The sequence below is a fragment of the Arvicanthis niloticus genome, chromosome 20, assembly GCF_011762505.2.
Source record: "Arvicanthis niloticus isolate mArvNil1 chromosome 20, mArvNil1.pat.X, whole genome shotgun sequence".
NCBI lineage: Eukaryota > Metazoa > Chordata > Mammalia > Rodentia > Muridae > Arvicanthis > Arvicanthis niloticus.
The window spans coordinates 49,582,984-49,603,469 of NC_047677.1; the positions used below are offsets into that span (position 1 = coordinate 49,582,984).

General features: G+C 48.5%; 1 protein-coding gene and 1 non-coding gene across 11 annotated transcripts; one reads left to right on the plus strand and one right to left on the minus strand.

Annotated features, from left to right (window-relative positions):
* Positions 1 to 74: 74 nt before the first annotated feature.
* Positions 75 to 20,324, minus strand: Msh5 (mutS homolog 5). 10 transcript variants are annotated; one of them, XM_076916742.1, is made up of 25 exons: positions 17,624 to 20,324; positions 17,197 to 17,347; positions 16,895 to 17,018; positions 16,221 to 16,301; positions 16,039 to 16,101; positions 15,178 to 15,299; positions 14,873 to 14,982; positions 14,557 to 14,592; positions 13,377 to 13,459; positions 12,749 to 12,794; positions 10,722 to 10,860; positions 9,931 to 9,993; positions 5,450 to 5,578; positions 5,116 to 5,188; positions 4,553 to 4,662; positions 4,138 to 4,218; positions 3,538 to 3,625; positions 3,201 to 3,390; positions 2,987 to 3,113; positions 2,476 to 2,625; positions 1,602 to 1,676; positions 1,297 to 1,440; positions 1,072 to 1,209; positions 626 to 699; positions 75 to 315 (listed from the first exon to the last, which is right to left on the minus strand). In XM_076916742.1, the coding sequence occupies exons 2-25, from the start codon at positions 17,332 to 17,334 to the stop codon at positions 204 to 206; spliced, it is 2,496 nt and encodes an 831-aa protein (XP_076772857.1). In that variant the 5' UTR covers positions 17,335 to 17,347; positions 17,624 to 20,324; the 3' UTR covers positions 75 to 203. The 10 variants fall into 10 exon arrangements, 7 of the variants coding, with proteins under 7 accessions (XP_076772857.1, XP_076772856.1, XP_034380438.1 ...); XM_076916741.1 differs by having other exon boundaries at positions 3,201 to 3,429; XM_034524547.2 differs by lacking the exon at positions 16,039 to 16,101.
* On the plus strand, positions 19,856 to 19,958 carry LOC117724987 (U6 spliceosomal RNA). Its single transcript, XR_004608859.1, has one exon. It is a non-coding gene; the product is annotated as a U6 spliceosomal RNA (small nuclear RNA).
* Positions 20,325 to 20,486: the final 162 nt, after the last annotated feature.

Below are 20,486 nucleotides of genomic sequence, written 5' to 3' on the forward strand. Positions count from 1 at the left end.
TGTCACTGTACTTCTGAGTGACTGCCTCCTCTCCCAGCTGTTGTTCTGTTGGGTGATCTAAGGAAACACCTTGATCCAAAATAAACTTTATTTCTAACACAAGACAAAATGTTGTACAAACTAAGAACTCTGCAGTAAGGAAGAAAAGGAAAAGACGAGGTAGCCCGGGGGGGCTCAGGTAGCTGGGAGCGGAGGGAGGACTCTCAGAGGATGGTGGTGGCAGCGGGGAGCACTTCCTGACTAATGAAAATGTCCAGGTCCAGGGAGGGATCTTCCAAGTCCAGTTTTAGAAACTTGTCCACCAATGCCTGGCAACTGCAGGAAAGAAAGAACCATGTGACCTCTGGGTCACCAACTCCCTGTGTAGAGGGAGGGTCTGTGCAAGGAAACTGCAGCCATGAAGAGCCAAGGGTTTCAAAAGCAGCCATGGATGCTGGGTTGGTTTTGTTTGTCATTTCCTGACAAGGTCTTGCTATTATGTAGTCCAGGCTGGCCTTGAACACTGGGCTTACAGGCATGTGCCACACCTGTCTTGTCGAGGAGAGCACAGGGCTGCAGGAAGGCTAGCTGAGGCCAGGTGAGGGAGAATGCAGGAGCTGTGGGGAGCACGGCAGGCCCCACTCACTTTTCCATTTGGTTCCTCCTCAAAAGCTCATCCATGGGCTTGATGGGTTTCCCACTGCGGATCAAGTCTGAGACCTAGTGCAGGAAGCACAAGAAGGATGGGGTGAGGGAGTTGGGGAAGGGGGAATGAGGGTCAGAAGTCCTGTGGGCCTAGAAGTCCAGAGTTTCAGGAGGAACAGGTAAGAGGGTGCAGAGATGGCTCAGTGGTTAAGAACACATACTGCTCTCACAGAGGAGCTGGGTTCAATTCCCAGAACCCACCTGGCAGCTCACAAACTGTAACTCCACTCTCCTGAGATTTGATGTCATCTTCTGACCTCCACAGACACACGTGGGTATATTTACATAAATTCAGGGAAAACACTCCTATGCATAAGTAAATCTTAGGGAGAGGAGCAGTGTACTCAAGGAGAGCCTGAGGCAGGGGCTGCACACGACGCTCATCACCTCTTTGCCACGAGCAATGAGTGGGTCAGGAAGCCCAGCCTGGGCAGCGGTGTGGGAGGCGTGGCTGGCCCTGGCGACGCCTTGGCAAAGGCGGTAGAAGCAGACAAGGTCGTTCCCATCCTCACAAGTCTCCATGGTCTTCAAAGAGAGCAAACAATGACAGTGCACCTTCAGTGCTCTGGGACTGAGAGGAGGGAAAGGCCATGGTCAGAGTGACTTCCTCACCAAATACTGCACCAGGGGTACTTGAGGCAGCAGCTGCAGCTGAACAAGGCTCAGGAAGTTGGTGGCCACAAAGACGTGAGGACAGCTGGGTCCCAGTGCTAGCCAGTGACGGAGCACAGCAGCCAGAAGTGCCAGACCATCCACCTGTCAGAGGGCAGAGGTGAGAGGGCAGGGCCAGGGTTTGTGTCCTTCTGTACCTGCCCTGGCTTCCCTCCCCCCTTCTTTCCGAGAGCTCAGTCTCCTACTCCCATCCCTCATCTTCCTCCATCCCCTCTCCTTAGCTTCATTTTCCTCCTCCTCCGCACCGAGTTGGTTCCCTTCCCGAATTCATCAACGAGGACCAGCGAGTGCTCTGTGGCATTGTTCACTGCTTTCGCCACCTGCGGGCATGAGCCGGACAAGGGAGCTTCCTTAGGGTTCTGGCTGTGACTTGTCATCATGAATAAAATTCTCGAATGTGTCTGCCCCTAAACCGAAAGCTGCAGGCTTTTTAATAGCGACTGAATCTCTATTTGCCAACAGAGAGGTCACACAAAGGAGCCTCAAGAACTGTTGACGGTGTTGCCACCCCCAGACTCCCTGGCCCCCAGTACAGATGGCAGGTGTAGAGTGAAAAATTATAGAGGCCATTTTATGAAATATGTGTAGATTTTTCACAGAACTCGGAACTGAAAATAAGACTTCAGGCCTTCACATTCCAGGTGAAGGACACTTGCTGGATTACATTCCCCAAGCCTCGCCCAAGGCAGGAAGGCATTCCTCACTACAGATAAAGATGCTATCATTTGGGCTAGTTTCTCTGAAATGTTCCACTGTTCTTGGTTACCCCTCCCTTGGTCTTCCCAGTGCTATGTTCAAAATTTGTAAAACAACCAATCGTGTAAGCGCGCGAAAATGCCTTCCTCCCCCCACCCCATGCTATAAAAGACCCTTTAACCCACCACACGTGGCCAAAAACCCTGCTCTTGGAGCTAAAGAGCTTGTCGTTTTTGACCGCCGGCTCCTCCCCTAATAAACCTCTGCTGATTGCATCCAGGTATGGTTTCTTGTGATTTTTGGGTGGTCGCGATTCCGGAGGCTTGAGGAAGGGTCTCCCGAGTATGGGGGTCTTCAGCAGGCACCTGAGGAAATGGGTCCCTACCCGTCACCCCCTCCCCACCTCCTTCTGCTCCCTTTAACCTGGTTGAGATCTATCATGAAGGTGGAGAGGCCTAGGGAGATGGATTCGCAGCTGTGAATTCGGGTGAAGATGGCGTCGATTATCCCAATCTCGGCCTCCTCTGCAGGCACAAAGCTGCCCACCAGGGCCATGAAGGTGATCAAGCCCACCTAGGCAGGGGGCAGGGAGACAGGACATGGCCCTGTTACTGTGCTATAGGCAAAGTAAAAATGGGTCTCAACTAAAGACATGAATGACAGATTAAAGAGAGGACACAGTGTAACAGAACAGAGCCGTGGAACACACTGTTTCCTGGGCCCTGACTTCAGAATTAACTCCAGAGAGTCAGGGTTGTGGATAAAGGCGCACTAAGGAACGGCAGGGGATCTTGGAAGTTGGTCCAGGGACTTGTGGCTATGGAAAGGCCTCTGAGACTGTCTCTCAGAGAACAAGAACATGTGCTATGGGGAGCAGAAGACTGGGCCTGGCTGTCAGAGGAAACGCCAGACACCCAGGTTGTATGGCCCTCACCTGCTTAAGGTATATGCTTTTCCCCGAGGAGTTGGGTCCAGTGATGATTTTGACCCTCCCTTGGTCCCCACCACAGTCTGTGGAGTTGGGCACGAAGGTTCGTGCACACAGTTCCATCAGAGGATGCCTGTGGTGGGTAGAGAGACACTGCGTGGCTTGTGGATCCAGGAGATGGACCCCCACAGCAGGAGATGGAGCCCCACTCTGTTCTCACCTGCCATTCTTGATTCGCACGCCATGGATGCTGGAAGAGTAATGTGGTCTTGAATAGCCATAGTCCCGGGCAGCACTGGCAAGAGCCAACAGGACATCCAGGCGGGAGGCAAGGTCCAGTACCCGAGTCAGGACAGAAGCCCGCGCCAGCACCTGGCACTGCAGCTGGTACATCAACAGGGTCTCCTGGTCTGAGAAAGCGACGGGGAGGGGGGGGTGCATGGAAAGATCTGGAAACAGGCACACAGATGCTGCGTGAAACTCCCAGAACCATTCAGATGACGGCCTGAGGGCAGGGTCTGTAGAGCAGCCTGCCCCCGCCCACCACGGCTCCTCACCCCGGATCTCACAGTGCAGGTCCCCCAGCAGTGCGTCCAGCTCCTTGGTCCGGGTGCTACGATAGTGCAGCTTGTCCTCTGAGAGAAACTGGGTGCAAGGAGTCCAAACTCTGGGCTTTCTGTCTCTTGGGTTGGTTTTGTTTTGTTTGGGGGCAGGATTTCACTCTGTAGCCCTGGCTGGTCTGCAACTCACAGAGATCCACCTGACTCTGTCTCCAGAGTGCCGGGATTAAAGTTGATCACAAGCCAGGCAGTAGTAGCACACACCTTTAATCCCCAACACTTGTGAGGCAGAGGCAGGTGGATCTCTGAGTTGCAGGCCAGCCTGGTCTATGGAGTGAGTTCTAGAACAGCCAGGGCCACACCACCATACCCAGAGGCTTTTCATCCCTCGGTTCCTCTCTCCTCTCCACCTGCCCGAACCTCCTCCAGTCCCACCCGTCCCCCAACTCCTCTTCTAACTCAGGCCTGACAAAGTTTCTTAAGCTACAAAACTTGACCCCACCTCATGGTCAGTGCTGACAGGCTGAGACTCTTCTCCCAGCTTCTTATCACTTCCCGATCACACTCCTCCCACCACGGAGAGGTCAAGACACTTACCATAAAGTCCAATCCCTCAACCTCGAAGTCACTGGCCTCCACCATGAAAGGCAATCGGGGAATGGAAAGAAGGAAGCCAATCTGGGGAGAGAAAGGAGACAGAGTGGGCAGTAACCTACCAAACACCCTCTGGCCCTAGAGGAAGCCCAGACACCACTGGGATCCTCCATTCCTTTGTTAGAGACTGAAGTCACCAAAGGTATTCATGTCCCTGGGTTTCAGGACAGTGGGTATCTGTCACCCACTGACTGCCAGGATGGATTTAGCTCATCTGGCTGGGTGCCACTTCCTCCCTTACCACTCCACATGAGACTTATGGATGCATACATGAGTAGTTGTCCTGCCCTCCAGCATTCAAAGGCTTTCATGTATCACTAGGAGAGTCCTGGGGACTTCGCCTCTCCCCTGAACTCACCAGAGGGATGTAGATGACACTGCAGGAGGGGATGCGAGAGTCCAGGTTCTCCAGCTCCTTCTGAGCAACCTCAGTGAGGAAACTCGGAAGCCCCGTCAGCCTTCTCTTCTCTAGGTGTGTAGAAAATTACAGGCATATAAAAATAAGGTCCAGGAGGATTAAGGGTTCAAGGCCAACTCTGGCCACATGAAACTATTTTTTAAGAATTCCTGATTATCTGGACATGGTGGTGCATGCCTCTAATCCAAGCCCTCCAGAGTGGGAGCAGGAGGATCAGGAATTTGAGGCTATCCTTAGTTATATACTGAGTTTGAGGCTAGCCCATGCTACTGGAGACTCTGTCTCAACAACAAAGGAAGATCTTTATTCTGGCTGATTCCCGATTATGGTGTCTAGCCAAGAATGGATTCTATGGCTGACCTAGGACCCCCACACCTAGGACCCCATGCCTAAGACCCCCATGCCTAGGACCCCATCCCTAGGACCCCCATGCCCAGGACCCCCATGCCTAGAACCACATGCCTAAAACCCCCATGTCCAGGACCCCCACACCCAGCACTCACTGGCATCTATTTCAGGGTCTATGTTGGGGAGGACTGTGAAGCGGTTTTCAGCAAGACTTTCCTCAAAGTCCACCTGAGGAGACAGATTAGACATCCAGTTTCTTAGCACCCAGCACCCTTTCTCTGTCCTGTACCTCAGTTCTCCTTGGGCCCCAGATCCCCCTTTAATCCTCATCTTCAGACACTTCCTCTCAGCATGCTGTTTGGTCACCAAGTAATCCTGTATCTCCCATGCGTCCCCACCTCCCACACTACATTCTCTGACCCTTTCTACTCTACTGCCCTGCCCTGCCCTGCCCTGCTCATCCTCCTCGGGTGTCTGGCTTCCACTCACCACCTTCCCAATGAGACTGGCAATGTGGTGCAGGTCGTCAGAGAAATCCTGGGCAATATCCTGAAAAAGCTGGATGGACTGGGGCAGGGAACGGCAGGCATCCCTCAGGCCAAGGGCACTGTACACAGTCTGCGGGAGACATGACTGAGGAAGGTGACCCCACTTGGGGAGCCATGTCCCCAGGGAGGGGACATAGACAGAATGAGAAGCACAAAGACCAACAGTGAACACCAAGAGGTTATCAAAGGCACAAAGACACACACAGAGACACAGATAAAAAAACACAGAGAGCAGGGGTGTGATGGTTCATGACTATAATTCAGCACTTGAGGGGCAGAGGCAGGTGGATCTCTGTGAGTTCGAGGCCAGCCTGGGCTACACAGAGAAATCCTGTCTTGAAAAAATCAAAAAAGACAGAAAGAAGGAAGGAAAGAAAGAAAGAACTATGGAGAGAACAGAAGATTATTAGATTAAACATCTGCAAGAGGAGGACATGAAAAAAAAAAAAAAAGAATAAAAGTCAGGAAAAAGGGCAGGCAGGGAGCCTGGGGAGATGGCTCAGTGAGTGAGTAACGGTGAGAGCTGCCGAGCCTGCCGCAGTGCAGTCTCTGGGGCCTGTGTGTGGAGAGGGAGTCCCACAGGCTACTCTACTCTGCGCTCCACACCAGAAGTCCCTGTACGTGCAAACACAAACAGACACTAAGTAAATAAGTGGGTTTTAGAAGCCAGGGAGGAAGTAAATGAGGAGAGGCAGAGAGGGAAGGCCAAAGGCCTTGAGAACTAACACTCCAGAGCGAGGTCGGTGACCAGGAGCTGATGTGACCACAGATTACACTATGGACAGAACCCGAGGGAGGGAGTGCCCTCTGTAGAAGAGCTGTATACACTGCCCAAGTCAAGGGCTGAGACAAGTGGCAGACACAGTGATCCCACTAAAGCAGGCAGTTGTACAACTGACAAAGTCGGAGAATTTTGCATGACAAGTCTAGGGGCCTGAGGCTGCCTGGGAAGCCTTTTCACCGAAAAGGAAATGAGGTGGGCTGAATAAGAGTTCCAGTGTCAGCTGAGAACAGGAACAGAGCAGATAAACAGAGGAGGAGATGCAGTGACCCGCGCTGATGTGCCAGGCCTTGTTTGAGATTTCCTTGTGAGTCAGAGCAGCCCTGTGGGGTGGGCACTGCCTCCACCTCCAGTTCACAGATGAGCAGTCTGAAGCATAAGAGGCAATGACAGCCTCAACTCTCACAGCAAATTAATGGATTGGGCTTGAGCCAAGCATGTAGCTCCCACGGTCTTGTTCTTACTATGCACCACTGCTGAGCTGCAACCCCGCCTGTTTATTCTGAGATAAGATCACACTAAGTAACCCACACAGCTCTCTAACTCACTCTGTAGCCCAGGCTAGCCTTGCGCTTTTGCTTTGGGGACAAGGTCTCAGTTGGGTGTGATGTCAAAATCTGTAACTCTACTCTGAAAGTCGAGGCAGATGGATCACAAGTTCAAGATCAACTTGGATGACATAGTGCATTTGAGGCTAGCCTGTGCTATATTTTGAGATCCTGTCTTAAAAGTAACCAAACAAGCAAATGTCAGTGCTTAGGAGGCAGAGACAAAAGGATTGCTACAAGTTTGAGGCTAGCCTCATCTACACAAGCAAGTTCCAACACATACAGTGCTACATAGTGAGACCCTGTCTCAAATTTAGATAATAAGTAAATATTTTAAGACATTGATAGCCAGGCAGTGGTGGTGCACGCCTTTAATCCCAGCACTTGGGAGGCAGAGGCAGGCGGATTTCTGAGTTCGAGGCCAGCCTGGTCTACAGAGTGAGTTCCAGGACAGTCAGGGCTACACAGAGAAACCCTGTCTCAAAAAAACCAAAAAAAAAACCAAAAAAAAAAAAAAACCAAAAAAAAAAAAAAAGACATTGATAGATTGCTATGAGAGCTGGGAATCTAGCTCAGTGATAGACCATTTGCCAAGCATATGTGAAGTCCTAGGTTCAATGCATAGCACACACACAATTGTTTTGTGATTATGCAAGATATCAATATTATTATACAATAACTCTAAAATTCTTCCGACTTTTAAGTCTTAAACTGATTCAAAATATAAGGGCCAGCTAGATGGCGCCACAGATAGAGGCACTTGATGCCAAGCTAAACGACTTGAGTTCGGTCCCTGGTTCCTACAAGGAGGGAGAAAAGCACTGACACCCGCAGGGTTTCCTCTCTCTTCCACACTCGCTGTCACCTGTGTGCACCCAGGTTCACAAAGAAATGTAACTAATTTTTGAAAATAAAATGCAAACAATAGAATGATAAATCTGAAAATTCAAAAAGATACAGAGGCACGGTGGTGCACACTTTAATCCAAGCACTCAGAAAGGAAGCAGAGAAGGCCAGTCTCTGTGAATTTTAAGCCAGTGAGGTCTACATAAAGAATTCTGTTCCAGCCAGGGCTACATAATAAAACCCTGTCTCAAAACAAACAAATAAATCAAAGTAATTAAATAAATGTTGTGGTTTGAATGAAAATGGTCCCCATGGGCCCATAGGGAGTTGTCTTGTTGGAGGAAGTATGTCGTTGGGGGTGGGGCTGGGAGGTTTCAGATGCTCAGGCCAGGCTCAATATCACTGTCTTTTCCTACTGTGTTGAGAGCTTTTGGTGCCGCGTCCAGGAATTTGGCATTTGTCACTGGGCTCAGACAAGGAAGTGGGCTCAGGTAAGAACATTAGAAACAGTGACCATGGGCTTTGTTTACTACTCTTAATTATTACCTTGTGTCATCTCTTGGCTTACTACTTTACTTAATTACTATCTTATGTGGTCTCCTTGTTTACTGCTTCTCTTGATTACTTTGTCTTTGATCTAAGAACTGACCATGTTTTTTGGATGTTCCTAGAATGATACAGAAGCAGGCAGGAGGAAAATAAACCTGCTTCAGCCTCAGTACAGACTGGAGTCGTGTTATGATTTTGTCTAGCTGTTTCTCTTTTTCAGTCCTCACCCCCTCCCTTTTGAGACCGTGTTGACTGACTGAGCTGGCTTGGTCACTGCTGTCTGAAGATCAGGACGTGGGATTCTAGGTTCCATCTCCAGCATCACATCTGACTCTATGCCTCCATGCTCCCCACCGTGATAATGGACAGAACCTGTGAACTGTAAGCCAGCCCCAATTAAATGTTTTCCTTTATAAGAAAGAGTTGCTGTGGTCATGGTGTCTCCTCACAGCAATAGAATTTGTCTAAAACACAAAATAAAAAAATTTTAACTTTGCTTTATAATTATGTAAAAACATTTATAGTCATAGCAACACAGACAAGGTGTGTATGAGTACTTCCAGCTTCTATCCCAGTTTCTTCTCACTACAAACACCAAACCTCATGGATCCTAGAGAGAGCCTCAGCAGTTAAGAGTACTTGTTGCTCATGCAGACAACCAAGATTTGGGTCCCAGCATCCACATGATGGCTCACAACCACTCCAGTTCTAGGGAATTTGAAGCCCTTTTCTGGCCTCTCCAGGTTAAACATGCATGTGTTGCACAAATGAAGGCAGACATTCCTATATATCAAATAAAGCTTACAAACTAAAAAGAAGCCGGGTAGAGCTGGGCGAGGTAGAGCACTCCTTTAGTCCCAGCACTCAGGAGGTAGGTAGATCTCTGTGAGGTCTGTGAGGTCCAGGATAGCCAGGGCTACACAGAGAAACACTCTCAAAAAAAAAAAAAAAAAAAAAAAAAAAAAAAAAAAAAAAACAGATAGATGGGTGCATAGGTGGGTAGATGGATGGATAGAAGGATGGATGGATGCACAGACTGACTGATGGATAGATAAATAAGTAAATAAAATAAAAACCTAGCCATGGTGGCACACTCCTTTAATCCCAGTACTCGGAGGCAGAGGCAGGTGGATCACTGAGTTTGAGCCCAGCCTGGTCTACAGAACTGGTTCCAAGATAGCCAGGGTTACACAGAGAAACCCTGTCTCTAACTCCCCACCCCCAAAGTAAATTAATTAAAAAAGAAAAAGGCAAGCAGGCAAGGAAGACAGGTGAGTGGAACAACACAGGCTGCAGGGAGGACCTCCTGGTTCTGATTGAGCAGCAGTCAGTGCCAACTTTGTGGTCGTCACAACCAAGTTTATGGATAGAATAATCTAATGGCTGCAGACAAAGGGATTCCTATGAGTCAAAGGGTTGAAGCTGAGTGCTTGGCTACAAGAGGAGAAACTGTACTATTCCCTGAAGATATGTTTGCTATTTCTGCAACACAAAGTTGAAAAGAAACATCATTGAATAAAGCGTGGCAGGGTGTCCCAAGAGAAGAAGGTCTGGACACACGACACAAAGGCTTGACTTGAACTTTTGATCTAAAATGGGAAGTATGTAATCCCAGAACTCAAGCGAATTGGGCAGGAGGACCCTAACAGTGAGGCTGTCCTAGGCTACATCTTGACTCAAACAAAACAGAGGCCTTACCTTGTAGAGGACCTGCCAGTCACTGACCTTGGTGTGGGACAACTTCATGCGTTTCAGAATGAGCTATAAGCAGACAGAGATAGCTATGGTTTGCCATTTGCCATGTGATGTCCCTCTAGGCACTCTGTCCAGGCGGGAGAGATGCTCTCTCAGAGGACCAAGGTTTGATTCCCAGCACCCACACCAGGAGCTTCACAGCCATCCATAACCAGCTTTAGGTGATCCAACATCCTATTCTGGACTCTGCAGTCACCCACACTCAAATGCATATATTCCACACAGACACACCTGATTTTTGTTTGTTTTGTTTGAGACAAGGTCCTGTTAGGTAGCCCTGACTGAACTGGAACTCACTATATAGACTAGTCTGGCCTCAAACTCACAGGCCTGGTTATACATGCATATAATTAAAAAGAAAATAAATCTTGGGCTGGGTGTGGTGGTGCATGTCTTTCATCTCAGCATTCCAGAGACAGGGGGATCTCTGAGTTCAAGGCCAGCCTGGTCTACATAGCAAGTTCCAGGACAGCCAGGGCTACATAGTGAGGCCCTGTCTTGAAAACAAACAAATAGTCAGGTGTGGTGGTGCAGAACTTTACTCCCAGCACTTGGGAGGCAGAGGCAGGTGGATCTCTGTGAGTTCCAGACTATATATGGTTCCACAGTGAGACCCTATCCCAAAACAAAACCAACCAACCAAAGTAAATTTTAATAAAATAAAAGTAAGCAGCACAAATTTTTCTATAGGCCATCAGCCCTATTCCCCGCCTTGATCTCTGCCCTGGGCTCACAGGCACATTCTTGATGTGGCTCAGGAGCCGGTGCAGCATCTGGGCCATGTCCAGGTTCTGAGGCATCAGGAAAAACTGAATGACATCCAGACGGGAATTGAGCTCCCTTAGCTCCCGGGTCGGACGTGTAAACCATAGCCTGGAGGATAAGGGTTGGGATGGGAGGTTACAAGTCACGGCTTCTCTCATCTTGATTTCGCTTGGGAAGGGTGGTACTATATGCCTGCAGCACATGACAGAAATGAACTAACTGGCGAGTGCAAGGCCCTGTGTATGTGGGCTCATTTTTTATGTGCATACTGAAAATTGCTGGAGTCACGATGACTGTGTCTGTACATCGTGGCTTTGACAGATGTCACTCCATGTGGATATGTGGCAGAGTGTGTCAGTGTTTTAGAGGGGGGACAATGTGTTGTATTTGTGTGCTAACACTGCAGCTCTCCACAGCTGAGTGGGAGAGGGTGAGTCAATATGAGTTTGCTATCTGTGTGTAGCCGAGACAGTATCTTGGGGAAACAGCATAGATGAAGTCTCATCTTTTCATGCTTTTTCTGTGCAAATGCCTGTAACTAATTCTCATTCTCTCCCTCCCTGACTCCTTCCATCCTTCCTTATTTTGGCAAAGTTCAGGGCTGAGTCAAGGCTTACTTACTACCTAAGCAATTAACTACCAAGTCACACCCCCAGCCTGCAGGTTTCTTGTTTTTTGAGACAAGATTTCAGTCTCAAACCTAGAACTCCTGTTCCCCTAGCTTCTATTTCCTAGAATGTGCCAGAATTACAGGTGTTTGCCATAGGCCCCTTCCCAGCCTGCTGTTCTTTGTGTGTTGTGTATGCATTATGCATATGTGGACACAGATGTCATGGCACTCGTGGAGATAACTTTGTAGAGTTGGTTCTGTCCTGCCTTTATGTGGGTTTAGGTTGTTTGGCTGTGCAGAAGCACCTTTACCTGTGGAGCGGTCCCATCAGGCCCTAGCCTACAATTCCTTCTTTTTCTTTTCTTCTTCCTTCTCTCTTGTTCTTTTTGTAAAGGTGTGTGTGTGCACGTGCGCGCACAGCACATGTGCCATATGCAGAAGACAGAGGACAACTTGTGTGAACTGGTTTTCTTCTTCCATCATGTGAGTTTTAGGAATCCAACTCAGGTCATCAGGCTTAGTGGCGCGTGCCGCTATCCACTGAGCTATCTCACTACACCCCAGTATACTCAGCTTACTCCATTTTGTTTTGGTTTTGGTTGTTTTAAAACAAGGTCTCACTATGTGGCCTTGGCTGACCTGGAACTTGTAAAGATCTGCCTGCTTCTGCCTCCAGTGGGATTAAATACATGGTGGTCATGCCCAACTCATCTTACAACTCTTAATAATGGTCATCTCTTAGTAGAGAAAGTTTATTTGACCCTAAAACGTGAGATTAAATTTTGACATGGAGCCGGGCAGTGGTGGTGCACGCCTTTAATCCCAGCACTTGGGAGGCAGAGGCAGGCGGATTTCTGAGTTTGAGGCCAGCCTGGTCTACAGAGTGAGTTCCAGGACAGCCAGGGCTACACAGAGAAACCCTGTCTCGAAAAACCAAAAAAAAAAAAAAATTGACATGGATGATACATCTAGTAGAAAAGGGTTCACAAAGAGTTTGAGGATGTGATCCTGAAAATTAAAACTGAAGTGAATAGAGGGGCCATGATCAGTTGGATTGTTTACTTGACACAGTCTAGAATTGCTTCTGAGAATAACATGAGGGATTATCTTAATTATATTCTTTGATGTGGGAGAACGCACCCACTACAGGCAGCACCATTCCCTAAGCTTGAGAGCCTAGACTGAATAAGGAGAAAGCTAGTTATACACAGGTATGTTTGCATCTGTGCTGACAACATAAAATGAGGATTATACTAGCTACTACACTGGGTTCTGGATGGGCAGTACTACTAAATGAAAGTGTTTGTCACGGCCTGCAGACTGCTATTAACAGGCCCCCTACTCAGTGTGTATTTGTTTATAAACCCATGTCTGAGGCCCACTCACCTGAGCAGCTTCTGTCCCCACTTACAGCGGCATCTGTTGAGAATCCCTGTGGGGTATGCATAGGGAGTGAACTTGTTACAAGGTAGGCCAGTCTGGAGACCCAGATGATATGGGACACAAAAGCAGCCAAAGTTAGTGCCTGGCTACAAACTGGATTATCATGTGAGGGTAGGAAAAGGGAGGGATGCTCAGCCAGGAAAACATATAAATGGGCATAGCCACAACTCACAAAATCCCATCATAATACATAAAGCTAAAGCATAACCCAGTGAGAAGCTGGATACTTAGAGCCACGTCCCTCATATACTCTAAAGCCAGAAGAACTATACGAATCTATAGAAACTATACAGATCAGTTCTAAAACTCCTCAATCAGTGGACACAATCATACAAAGCCAGAGACTGAAGATGGTATTAGTAAGGTTACAGCTGACAAGCAAATTACACTATGTGGCTAGAGTCTATAAAGGAGCGTGAGTCAGGTGGGCACAGAGGCTGAGACACCTGGGCTGGCGTGGAAAAGACATCTGGCAATGTCAGCCAGAAGAGAGAGCCTGCACATGGCTATCGAGTCGATTGGGTTTCTAGCACGTTTTCAGAGTGTGGGGTGAACAACAGGCCACACCTACCAAAGAGGCTGAGCCCCTCCTTCAGCCCGCTGGCTACTTTGTACACCGAGGGGTGAGACTCACTCTTGAAAATCTGTAGAACGCTGTCACAGAGAAATGGAGGAGTCTGAATTTCTGTACATTCCACACATGGTATATGCATGTGTGTACATATTTGATTTTGAGACAGGGTCTCTCTCTGTAGCCCTGGCTATCCTGGAACTCACTATGTAGACAAAGCTGGTCTCAAATTTATAGGAATCCCCTTGCCTCTGCCTCTCAGTGCTGGGATTAAAGATGAGCCATGACATTTGCCTGTGTACACATACTTGTATGCAGGTAAAAATGCTCCTGCATATATGAAGAAGCCATGTTCTCTGTCTTGTTCTCTTTTAAGACAAGGTCTCTCATTGAACTGGGAGTTCCCCCATTTTCTTTGGCTAAGCTGGCAGCCAGCAAAAGCCAGCAGTCCAGTCTCCACCCACTCCAACATTGAGATTGCAGGCACACAAACAACAGTGAGTGGCTTTTTATGCAAATGCTTAGAATCCAAACTCAGATCCTCAAACTTTGTGTAGCAAGAGCTTTTACTCACTGAACCATGTTCCCAACCATACTGTAATGAAGTTTTTATAATAAAAGAAGTTGAGAACTGAGAAAAGAAATGAGATTTAAGTTACTAATAAGCATTTTATTCCATGCCTAGCAACAATAATCTCAATGTGTGGTTTATTACTCACTTTTGTTTGCTTCAGCTTCTCCCCTTAGAAGAGGAAATAAAAGGCAGGTGTGGTGGCTCACACCAGTAACCCAAGCACTCAGAAAGCAGAAGCAGGTAGGGAGTTTGAGGCCAGCTAGTCTAGATAGTGGGTTCCAGAACAGCCAGGATTACATGACAGACCCTGTCTCAAAAAAGAGAAAAAAAGAAAAAGAAAACAGAAAAAAATGAAAGAAAAGGGTGGGCCGAAGTCGTCGCTTAGAGCAGCGTGCTTGTCCCTCAGTTCATCCAGTGCTGCAAGTGGAAGGAGGGTGGGTGACTCCTCTGTGCTTTAGCCCCTTCCTTTCCTTCCTTCACCCCCAGCCTCACAATCTCCCTTTTTCCCTTCAAGCCCCAGGATTAAAGAAGCCAGCGCCTCGGTAGGATTATTAGAGCCGCAAACTCAATCCTGTTTCTGCAGGCAACAGCTTGTCTCCTGCTCACCTGTAAGTGTCCTGATCTATGCTCACCAGATGAGTCCTGAGAACAGAAAACAGTCACAGCAACAGTGAGCCATGGGGTCATTACTAAACTACTTCCTCAGCTGCCCTCTCGGAACACTTCTCTCTGAGCAGTCCAACAGCTCTGGTTCTCCTGAGCACACTTCACCCACTGTCCTCCATCCCCCCCACACACACACACACAGAGACACACACACAGATACACACAGACACAGATAGGCACACACAGACACACACCCTTTCTTCTTAGACCTCCCAGTCCTCTTTACTTTGTGTAGAGGTTTGGATGAGTCACCTACAATACAAACTTCTTAAAGCCCAAGATAGGGACGCCGACACTGTAGTCTTCCAGTTCAACCCCAATTCTTCTTCGGCTCAGGAACTTGATCAGTCCTCCAAGTGCCCGGACCTGGAGGGGACCCGCAGTGAGGCTGGATGAAGTCTAGTGCTCCAGAGGCTGGATAACACTAATACCAGGAGACCAGATTGTATAGGGCTGGGGCCTATACAATCCAGTATATTCCAGTCACAACTCTGTCCTATGGCTGGAAGCTCATGCCTTTCCTCAGCTGCATCCCAGCCCTCGCCCCGAGACCCAGCTCACCGTGAGGACACAGTCAAAGGGAATAACGGAGGAGAGGAAAAGGATTTTCTCAGTAGCAGTCATGGACTCTGAGATGAAGGTGTAGTTTCCAGAAAGGAGACGCTGTTTGCTTATCTCTGGACCTATTTGGGGAGGATGGAGAGCGAAAGGTATCATAGCTCCATTTTCTTGCCCCAATTTAACAAGAACAAATCCGACCACATAGCTTGCCCAAGTCCACAGAGATGGCTGAGGAAAGCCAGAGCAAGAACCAAAACACAGATGTAGGCTCACTCTTTTAGTTATTTATATAATGTAGATGGTCTAGCTATAAGCACGACCTGAGAAAGACAAGTGACTCGGAAGAAAAAAAATGAAAAAAAATGTCTGGGATTGTGGATTTTCTAGGTTAATATATACACATATATTATTAATATTATATGAGATACAGGAACTACAACTACCACCTATTTCCTGTGCTTTTTGCAAACCTGGAAGTTTGCAAAGTAGGGAAGTAGGTCCTTATGGACCATGGTTCCCAGAAACAGTGCCTTTTCCTTTTTATGTAGCAAACAACTTTAGCCTAAAGTGGGTAACTCCAATATTCAAAACTGTTTTACTGTTTTAAGAGTGGCATCTCTCCATTTTCTTCCCTCACTCATTCCCCCATTCCTGACACACCTAACCCTGTGGCTTCTCAGCAAGCTGTACTAAGGCTGGTAAGGATGTGCAAGAGAGATCTTGAGGAGACTCCTGATGGGGCTTGGGAAGCAGTTTTTAGATGAGGGACACGAGGCAAGGTCTCTGGTAACAGGAGCTCCTTTCAGAGAATGGGCAGAACCCCTGAGATGGGGCTGGTAACATAAAAAAGGAAGGAGCTACCAAAATCCACACTTGGCAGAAGTATGATTTCAGGTCTCTTTAGCTCTCCGTGCTCCTGGGAGGCTGTGGAGGCAAAAGGCCACAGTCTTGTACAGTTTGTCCTGTTATTGTCCCATTCTCCCTCCCAGTACTACACGATTTAGTAGTCTGCTTCCATTTCCCCTGCTCTATGCAATCCTTACCAAGCTTCCCTAGAAATCGAGTCATAGCCTCATCCTGTTTGGCGCTTGTAACAACAGACTGGGGGTTGACTTCATCCAGAACTTGAAAAGAGAAAGAAGGTGCCAAGTGAGTCAGAGGATCTCTCCACTTTGACTAAGAGGGAAGTGGAGGCTCTCTTCTTGCCACTGTCTGTTCCCCTCGAGAGAATTTATCTTAGCCAGGCGTGGTGGCACATGCCTTTGATCCCAGCCCTTGGGAGGCAGGCAAATCTCTGTGAGTTCAAAGTCAGCCTGGTCTACACATAGTGGCTTTCAGGATAACCAGAGCTACATAGTGAGACCCTGTCTCAAAAAACAAACAAACAAACAAACAAACAAACAAACCCCTAATTTATTTTCTGTCTGTTGGGGATGCTCTGCACACTGAGAGCACAGAGGAGAATGAGACTTAGTAAAGGCACAGTGGTGGGGTGAGTGGGAAGGAACAAGAGTGTCCTGGAAACTATCACTAAAGTCATGAATTGTTTGCCAGGGACTGAATCTGTAGCATTTAACATATAGCAGGTACCTAATAAAGTTGTGTTGAATAATTAATTCCCCAAAACGGGTGACTATATAAAGTAAACTAAGGACATCACATAAGGATGAATGAACACACTTTCCACCCCAGACAGAGATCCAGGGTTCTGTCCCACCTCTCTGGAGAAGCTTCAGGCTCTCGTGGTCTGGGGCATCTGGCATGAAGTGGATAGTGGAGTCACTAGTGTCATAGTAAGCAATGCCCAGATATCCCGAGCTCCACAGCACACACAGATGGATCTGTCCCGTGAGGAAGGAAAGAAGATCGATATCTGAACCCCTTGGAAGGGCATGGCTTGGCCCTGCATTATTATTAATCTTTTAACCCAAATCTCGGAGAAAGGCACGCATGGGGCATTTAGTCAACGTGAAACTGGGTCGGCCCAGTCCCTCCCAGTCCTCCCCACTCCTCGGACACCTCGGCCGGCTCCTCCTCGTCCTCTTCCTCGATACCACCAGGCCCCGCCATTGGGGGCTGGGGGCTGGACAAACTGGCTGAGGGGACCCCGGGTCCGGGTCCGGGTGGCATCCTGCCTGGGGTCGCTCTGAAAGCCATGAGCTCGGCGACTCTGAGGACACGGGAGGAGAAGGAGGGTCAGCGTTTCGGTAGGCGGCTCGGCGGGCGGCGCGGGGGCACTTGGAGGGCGAGCCTTTAGGTTGTGAGCATCTCCGAGTTCCTGTCCCACCCTCATTTCTGTCACTCGAGGGCGTGCTTTGCAAGCTCTGAAGGAGCGCGCTGTCACGTCAAGTCTTCCCGCCAACCACACCCCTCCCCGCCGCGCGCTCTTGTGTCCCCACCCCACCGGAGCAGCCAACTCGCGGCACTTTCCCGCCTTTTCCGTCACCTCAGCCGCGACGAACCGCCTCCCTGACCAACCGCCGCGAGCCTGTGGGAAGGACCAGCCAGCCAGTGGGCGTGGCCCGCGCGCGCTCGCCCCGCCCTCTCAGTCGCTATTGGCTGGAGGGGTCTGCCTCGCTATCCAACGGGAAGGCGGAGAAGGCTCTAAGTGCTGATTGGTCCGTTTGCATTGGGGGCGGTGCTAGAGTGTTTAAAATTCCCGCCCTCTGTCGTTGCTAAGCAGCCGTGTCTCTAAGCTTTGATTGATGCTAGGCGGAGCCCGCCCGAAGGTCGCGAGCGGAGCTACCGTCCCCGCCCGGAAAAAGGGTCTGTGCGGTAGAGACGGCCCGTGAGGGAAGGCCGACCTTAAAGGGCCAGAGGCTGTCTTCCTGCTTCCTGAAGAGTGGAGAGAAGCAACATTAATTCAACCTGTGCCAACAGCAACAGCTCGGTTAATATTTGTACCCACTAAGTTAATATTTATAAAGAACCCAGAACAGTGCCCAGCAAACAAAGTAAGCGCTACATGAGTGTTTTAAATAAATAAGTGGAAGTAAGAACCAACCTCTGTTTCAGCCCTACTTTGCCCTCTTCCTGATTGCAGGGGATGACCACCCTCACAAGAGCAATACGGGGTTTGATAATTTTGGGACCCCTGAAGAGGAAGTATAAATATCTGAAAGACACTAAATTCTGAAAGTAGACCTAATTAGAACACATACAACCACACTACAGCCCTCTAAGGACACAGGGTATCTCTGATTGCTGATCCATCTGAATGGGGAAGAATGAGAAGGAAGGAGTTTCTGAGGGAGGAAAAAAAAAAAAAAACATCCTTTACAAAACAAAATAAAATCAGGGCCGGCTCAGCAGGTAAAAATATCTTCAATTTTATCCCCAGGACTCACACAGTAGAAGGAAAAGACGGACTCCCAGATTGTCCTCTGCCCTCCACACCTGTGCTGCTCATAAACACACACACACACACACACACACACACACACACACACATCCCATAAGTCAAAAACTGTCTTGTCTACACTAATAAGATCATTCAGAGATGGTGTGAGGTGACCTGGCTCTGCTGACCAGAGACTGGAAAATTCTCTCCAAAGGGGAGCAGGGCTAAGGGCTGGGTTAATGGTTACCCTTGGCAAATTATTGAGCAATGGAGCTATGGAAACCTGGGAGAAGTTATTGGTGACAGCTCTGAGGAGTGGCAGGGAGGGACAAACCTTCCAATCTGGGGTGTGAAGAGATTAGGGACTGGTTTACCAAGAAGAGGAAGGGACCAGACACAGGAAGAGAAGCCAGCAGAGGAAAAGAAGAGCTGGAGAAAGAGAAGGAGTAGGAGCTCAGAGATAAGATGGGAGTATAAATTTTTCTGATGACAGTCCTGGCTTCAAACCCAGGAGCATCGCTGGGTGGTCCCAGGAGAGAGCAGCCTAAAAAGTAAAGGCAAGATACTGCGTTTGTGCGTAACACTCCAGGCAGCCCCAGTCAATACTGATGATCAGAGCAGCAGTGGCTGAGGCAGCCCAACCTGCTTGAATCTAAAGCTTCTCCCAGAGAGATCTCATTATGAACAGATTCCCTGATGGTCGCTGGCCAGAGGGGGAAAGGGAGGCGTCTGGGAAGTAAGACTTCATTGAAGCCAGTCTTTCTTATCAGTGGGAAGAGGCTCCGGTGCAAATCTCAAGGGTCAGCATAATGGGATCATACTTAGAACTTAGATGGGAGTCACTCATGAGTCAGTCTACAGACACAATGTTGTCATTCAATAGCCCAAACACCAAGTGTATTCTGCCTTTCTGGGGAGGAGAGAGATAAGCCGTTCCCCGGGGAGGAGAAAGCTCTCAGAAGAGGAAGCTCGAGAGGAAACCACTAACTGCTGTTCCAGCAATGCATGCAGCTCTCCACCTCAGCCCTCCCCACCTCTTTCAGTTTCCAGTCCAGTTTGGCTTCTCGGTCTTTCCAAGTCCTGCATATTTTTCTTCAACTAGAAATATGTATAAATACATATGTAGAAATACATATTTCTAATTGAATGCATATATATATACATTTACATATATATATATACACACACATATATGTACAGGCACACACACATACACATATATATGTTAGACAGATTGAGCAGAAAAGAAACATGGTTGGACAGTAGAGAAACTTAAGAGTGTGGAGGTTAGATATTGGCAGACATATTTTAGATTTTTTTTTTTAAACAGGTAGTAGAGTTCGCTTCGGCAGCACATACACTAAAATTGGACTGATTACAGAGGTTAGCGTGGCCCCTGCACAAGGATGTCACGCAAATTCGTGAAGCGTTCCATATTTTTATTTGCCTGTGCTTGATCTAAAGTCATTTGTGTGGATGGGTAATTAAAAGAGACGGAAGTGAAAAAATAGGTAGTGAGGTTATATCGTTATACTAAAGTTAGAATCTCCAAAACCAAGCCTCCCAGGGAAAGTTACTTTTCCTGTCCTATTTATGTACTCAGATGCCCCCCAGACTCTGCTCACACTAATCTGTCTGACCTTTGCTTTTGTCTTCCCATGACAGAACCAGTGCTACCCCACCCTAGTGCTATCCAAGAACCAGGATAAGTCTCCAAGGCAACCTTCCCCAGTGAGAGGAGGGTAAGGGGCCCGGGTTGGGGAAGTCCGAGCACTGACAGGCTTCCAGAGGACCGCCCCCTGCCGCGAAGCCTGGGCTCAGCTTCCTGTTCCCCCAACACCAGGCCTCCTGGTCTCTCCCGGCTGTACTTTGGAGTGTCCCTCACCAATCTGTATTCTTCGCCTCACTATCTCCTTCCCGATCCCCCTCCACACACACAGAGCACAGTCCCAGCAAACCAGAAGACTGA

Excerpts from the sequence above, each read along its gene's own strand:
- Msh5 (XM_076916741.1), bottom strand. The coding sequence starts at position 17,334 with ATGGCTTTCAGAGCGACCCCAGGCAGGATGCCACCCGGACCCGGACCC. Across the intron at positions 5,579-9,930 it reads ACTGGCAGGTCCTCTACAAG|ACTGTGTACAGTGCCCTTGG; the intron begins GTAAGGCCTCTG and ends TGTCTCCCGCAG. Across the intron at positions 1,210-1,296 it reads TACCCCTGGTGCAGTATTTG|ACCATGGAGACTTGTGAGGA; the intron begins GTGAGGAAGTCA and ends CTCTCTTTGAAG.